The sequence below is a fragment of the Eurypyga helias genome, unplaced genomic scaffold (assembly GCF_000690775.1).
Source record: "Eurypyga helias isolate BGI_N326 unplaced genomic scaffold, ASM69077v1 scaffold51394, whole genome shotgun sequence".
In the NCBI taxonomy this organism is placed as follows: Eukaryota; Metazoa; Chordata; class Aves; order Eurypygiformes; family Eurypygidae; genus Eurypyga; species Eurypyga helias.
In genome coordinates, this window is record NW_010247933.1 from 8020 (window position 1) to 13849 (window position 5830).

Sequence of the window (5830 nt, forward strand, 5' to 3'; positions counted from 1 at the left end):
CAGCCTGGAGCTCCGCACCCCGTCTCCCGGAGCCCAGCATGGAGCTGGCACTCCCCTGCACCGCAGAACTACCGAGCTAGGAATTTGATTGTGATAAAAAACGTAGCATCTAGGAAGACCCTTTCTCTGATTCGCAGGGAGGTGACATTATGCCATGGGAAAAGAGGAAGGATTGTTTACATGCAGAATCAAAGCATTTACCTGTTGGTTTAAGGATATCAGATTCTGGAAATTCATCAAAGTTTGAGGTATCATCAATGCTTTTAATTTCTATCGAGATTGCAGCAGGTCTCTCTCTGCCAAGAAGAGCAGTTCCAGCATTAAGATTTCAAAAGCAGGAGAAAGCGGGATTCAGCCGCTTCCGATTTCTGAGCAGAATCAAAGGCGGAAGGTACCCAAGGCGTAGCAAGCTCCCGGGAACACCACGCTCTCCCCCAGACGCCGCAAACGCCAGTCACAGCTTTCACCCGCCCGCAGCGGAGAGCGGCTCGCTCTTACCTGATATGCTCCCAGTCGACCCCTTCGAAGAACGGGTTACTCTTGATTTCCTCCACACCAGACGCACCAATTCTGTGCTCCCATTCACAGCAAAATCTGGGATGGAAGGAAGATTGAAAAGGAAGGGAGAATGAAAACGAAGGCGTTCCCTCCAGAAAAGGAACAGCTTTCTGAATGGATACGACGGCGGTTCCTTAACACACAAACGGAGAGGATTAAGCACTCCCACCGCAAACCAACACCCAGAGTTACGCTTGGGGAGGGCGTGTCAAATGCTACAATTAAGATGTGGTATTCTTTCCCAACAACGTGCCCTTTCTATGTCAGGAGCAGTGCAGAGCAGGAGAACATACAAAGCCTGAAAAGCTTGACATTTGTGTTTCTGTCCTGAGCCTAGGTCAGTGCTTGAAAATGTCACTGAAAGAGCAGGAGTCAGCAGGCACAGGGGTACGTCTGCACGCTGCAGCGCCTGCGATGTCAGAACCAGCACTACTGCAAGAAGGGGTGACTTCTACTACTACTACTACTACTACTAGTACTACTCTGGCCAAGGGATGAAGGTGCTTCCATGAGAAGCTCACAGAAAAAGCAAAAAACAGAAACATTCCTGGAAGCAGCACTTCCACGGGAGCTCCTTTTTAGTACAGTTCAGCCAGGGCTTCACGAAATGACCTCTGAGAGACACACGTGTTTGACGAGGGAGTTCAGCATTTGACACGTGTGTGTAAGGCTACGTAGCTGCTAGCGCAAGCATCGGGGCTTTTCTTCATGCGCAACAACCCAGGAGGGGTACACAGAGTCTGAAAGACAAGGAATTACTCTATCAACTGGCAAACCATTTGCTGGGCACCTTAAAATAAGATCCTTGGCTTTATCAGATATTGGAACTTCGGGAGGGAATGTGAGAGTCTCTTTCCAATTCATCACTTTCTTGTATGTCTCTTGAGGAGTCTCCGAACAGAACGGCGGATAACCTGAGGATGGAGAAACACACAACCTTGAATCACGCCAGAACAGTTCCTGCCGTTACCGAAGCCGACGGCGCGCCAGAGCAAAGCTCCCAAACCAGGCAAGGAGTGGATGCTCAGGGCACCTGAGCCCCAGCACAGACTCAGCTGACACCACGATTCCTGCTCAAAACCTGCGCGCGGCCTGTTTCTTACCGATCAGCATCTCGTACACGATGACCCCGAGGGACCACCAGTCACAGAGCTTGTTGTACCCCGTCTGCATGAAAACTTCCGGGGCGATGTAATCCGGAGTGCCCACAGTAGAAAAAGCCTGGAAGAAATACCACCAGTTACACATCTTCAGAGAAAACTGCCCGACATGGAAGCGGGAACTTATGCTACACCGGTTACTTTGAGGAAGACACCAGATTGGCTCCAAGATCCTTTAGCAAAGTTGCTGAAAGCCTTTATTTCAAGATGTGCAGAAACAGAATTAGATATCAGGAAGGAATTCTTCCCGCAGAGGGTGGGGAGGCACTGGGACAGGGTGCCCAGAGAAGCTGTGGATGCCCCATCCCTGGGAGTGCCCAAGGCCAGGCTGGATGAGGCTTGGAGCAACCTGGTCTAGTGGAAGGTGTCCCTGCCCGTGGCAGGGGGGTTGGAACTGGATGGTCTTTAAGGTCCCTTCCAACCCAAACCATTCTATGAAAATCAACATGTTCACGTGAAAGAGTCTTGAAATACCATCAGGGAAACAGGGAGAGGTACCACTGTCTAGTACACCTCGGAATGGGTCGTTAGCGCTTTGTTATTCAGAAAGAGTTAATTTAGCTGGGAGGCATGGGGTATCAATGTAAATAATTATGGCAGTGCACTCTCGGGCACATACGTCACCAGCTGCTCAGCAAACGGCTGAAGGAGAGGCTGGAGTCATTCCTCTTCTTTTGAAAAAGATTTCAGCATTGCTCGGAGCGTGGATGAACGCCCGTCACCTGAAGACTCTGCCACCTGAACGCAACGGCTCCGCGCAGGCCGCTTCCAAGGAGGCGAAACGCACTTACCAACTGCCGTCTGTTTCTCTTCCAAGTCTCGGCTTTCCTTTTGGAATTCATGTTCTGGAAAGCTGCAGGAAATTGGAATAGATGTGATTGCCTCCCACTGATCACCCCACACACATTTTTACCCCAAAACCATCGCACAACCTCCCTTACAACTGAAGAAGAGCTGCATCCGCAGAGCTGACGGAGCTAACGCGCCTCAGCCGTGCCTTCCTGTTTTCCTGGCAGGATCCAGGGGGATCCTGCAGCCGTCAGCAGCCTCTAGCAGGCGGCAGCCGCTGGCAGTTGAGAGCAAAGCGAGGGGTGTAACCTCTTCCCCCAGCACAGATGGCGCAGAGGGGACATCTCAACGCCCTAAACCTACCAGCCACTTCCAAACCTACGCAACGCTGACACAGTTTCACAGGGCCTTTCATCAGCGATCCATGCTTTCCGTGTTCAACACCCCGGACAGTTACTCCCGAGAGAAAATTACCGAGTATTCCAATTTAAATAACGCAGGAGATAGAGCATCTACGAAGTCACACGGGGATTTCCTTCCAGGTTTATTACCCGTGCAAAGAAAGGCTACGGCAGCATCTACTTCAGAGACAAACTTCTAGAAATGGTGTTTATGTACATTAATGTAACTACAACGATTTTTATAAATAAGGTCTACAGAAAATCAGAATTGTGCCTCATGATGCAACGTTGTTATCAGGCTCCACTCTGCAGCCTCTAAGCTCTCGTGGAAATGAGTTGTGTCAGGCACCGACAGCCCGGGGGTACCCCCCTGAAGGCAGATAACTTACTGAAGTCACTAGGCAGACTGTGGTTCAAGTTTCTGTAAAATTCTGTTCTGTGGGCTTTCTTTAGTCCAGTACACAGACCGAAATCGGAGAGTTTCACGTGCCCCTAGAAACAAACAAAAACCACAAAACCCGGGTGAGACATCATCACAGCAAAGAGTTTTCTGCTTCTTCCCGTCCCTTTATTTCGCGTACGAAGCAGACGCACTCCTCTCGCATTCCTTGGTTTGGCCCAAGACGGGATGTGTATGCAGGATCGAGCTATCGACACTTTCTGCTGCACAGAGAGCGCCCTGTAGCTATTTACTCCAGGAAACCTCTGCTCCTGCAAGCTCCTGACCACTTCCCAGGGAGAGGGGACGTCTCCAGAGGGAGCTGTAGGCCCTGGACTGCGCGTTCATACGGAGAAACGCCTTAAATTCATGGATTGGATCTGTCCTAGCGCGTAACAGGCGACCGCACCGGCGATGCGGAGTTTTCCGCGGTGTATCTAAACTACACACGCTTTTCACAGTCCTGTTTGTCTGTCTCGCTGTCAGCGTACTGAATTACCTCAGTAACTACATCACTGATTCCGACAGCGTTACTGGCTGGCCAGTGCTGAAGCATCAGGGTTTGCTGTTGGCCAACTTTTTCAAACCAGCTCACTTGTAAGCAAAAAACTTGCAGTGAGCAATCGGAGAACAGTGAAACGATCGAGCCTTCCCCTAGTAACCATCTAGAAGCAGTCGGGTAGCGCCTGGGCATCCTGATTCCGAGGGAGGTGTCTCGGTTTCCAGTCCTGCCCATGGAACAGCTACATCCTTCCCATTTGATACCCGAGAGCTGGCAAACGTGAGCGTAACAGATGCGAGACCACAAGGAAACATCTTTGACAAAGAGGGGAGAACTGAAACTGTTTTAAATTGCGGCTGAAATAACCTAAAATAGCTTCAATAACTGTCAGAAGAGAGCTCGTACGTGAGGTATGAACACAGCTGGAGGGGGAGGAGAGGCCTTTTGCAGCTCGGCTTCCCCCCACCCCCAGCAATATGGCAGATACGCCCTCAAAAGCGAGACGGAACACGGCTAAGAGAGAAGCACCGTCTTCTCTCCCGACCGTCACCCCTAGCTCAGGTCAACATCAGAAGTTACAAAAGCGATTTACCAGCACCCAGCCGGTGGCTGGTACAGACCTTGCTGTCCAGAAGGAGGTTGTCGGGTTTTATGTCTCGATGGATAAAACCGAGCTGATGAATGGAATCAATGGCTAGCACCGTCTCAGCGATGTAGAACTGGGTCTCTTCTTCCGTTAGAGTGTCTTTTTTCATCAACAGCGTCATCATGTCACCTAAAAGCCGCCCCACGAGGAGCAAAAAGGTAAATACAAACACGCACACAACCTACACTGCTGTTAATTCTGCGAAGAAAACAATTAAGCTACTGAAAATCTCAGGAAATCGGGTTTCCTATAAAGTAACAGAGTTTCCCATCCCCTCTGTGACCTCTTGTATTCCCCCTGTATGTGGGAAGACCCGTGCTGTCACATTAAACTTGCCAGGACAGGCGAAGAGCCCCCGTAAGAGCCGGCAAGGGCCTGCCACTCCACCACACATCAGAACAGGTGAAAAGGGCGACTGTCAGAGCTGTTCCGGAAGCAGACTGCCCTCGTGCGGTGCCGCCCCGGAGAGCGCTCTGCGCTTTCACTAGTCACGCGTACCACAGGCTTTCAGCCTCACTCTCCCAAGTGAATGACAGCAGCAGCATCATTCAAGGACAATTATCATCCTTTGAAAAAGAAGGACCTGAGAAGGCACCCTGGCTGCAGGCCAGCTCAAGGGTTAGCAAACCAAAAGCTGGTCGTGGGACGGATCTACGGACAGCCAGCGCACAGCGAGGGTACGAACCAGAACGTTAAGGCCAAGTGGCAGACACGGGTTGCTAGGAGACGCAAGCAGATCCCCTCCAGCCTGGCCCGCAGCCCCCTAACTCCCCGAGCAGAAAGCTCGGTTTCCTCACAGACTGATGCCCAGCGCACACCAGCATAAGGTAACCACGTACGCTCCCTCAGACCGTGTTTGGGAATAAAACCCACAAGCAAGAGGAAAGCAGCCTGGTGATGTCAGGTTGTTACCTCCGGGAAGGAATTCCATGATGAGGTAGAGGTTTAGCTTGTCCTGAAAACTGTAGAACATCTTCACAACCCACAGACTGTCCGCCTCCACGAGAATGTCCCGCTCCGCACGGATGTGGCCAACCTGGAGGGACACGTACGCGCGTGGTGAACTACAGCTCGGGGGTTTCTTAGGGGCACGTTTCAGGGACAGTTCAAGTATTGAAAAAGTGAAAAGACAGCAGCCAAACCTCTGCACGAGGACAGAAACACCATCAAATCTTCAACAGTTTCACCCCCTCCATTATTTTTGATAATAAAATAGCGTTAAATGTTCAAAATCAAATCCAAAAGTCGGGCTTCTGACAGCAAAAAGGCGAGCAGTCTTCACTACACTGCTAGATGTTTCTTTCCCCACCCCCCCACCAAGTCTGGTAAATCCCA

General features: G+C 50.9%; 1 protein-coding gene across 1 annotated transcript in view; it reads right to left on the reverse strand.

The window, feature by feature from the left end:
• STK38 (serine/threonine kinase 38) overlaps positions 1-5531 on the reverse strand; it is a gene marked incomplete at its 5' end in the record, with an annotated part of 6415 nt that extends 884 nt beyond the window's left edge. The window contains 8 exons of the mRNA XM_010150862.1: positions 202-296; positions 499-594; positions 1349-1472; positions 1662-1779; positions 2510-2571; positions 3298-3400; positions 4470-4624; positions 5408-5531. Coding sequence (XP_010149164.1) covers positions 202-296; positions 499-594; positions 1349-1472; positions 1662-1779; positions 2510-2571; positions 3298-3400; positions 4470-4624; positions 5408-5531 — 877 coding nt within the window. The remainder of the gene's footprint in view (positions 1-201; positions 297-498; positions 595-1348; positions 1473-1661; positions 1780-2509; positions 2572-3297; positions 3401-4469; positions 4625-5407) is intronic.
• Between the last annotated feature and the right edge of the window lie 299 nt (positions 5532-5830).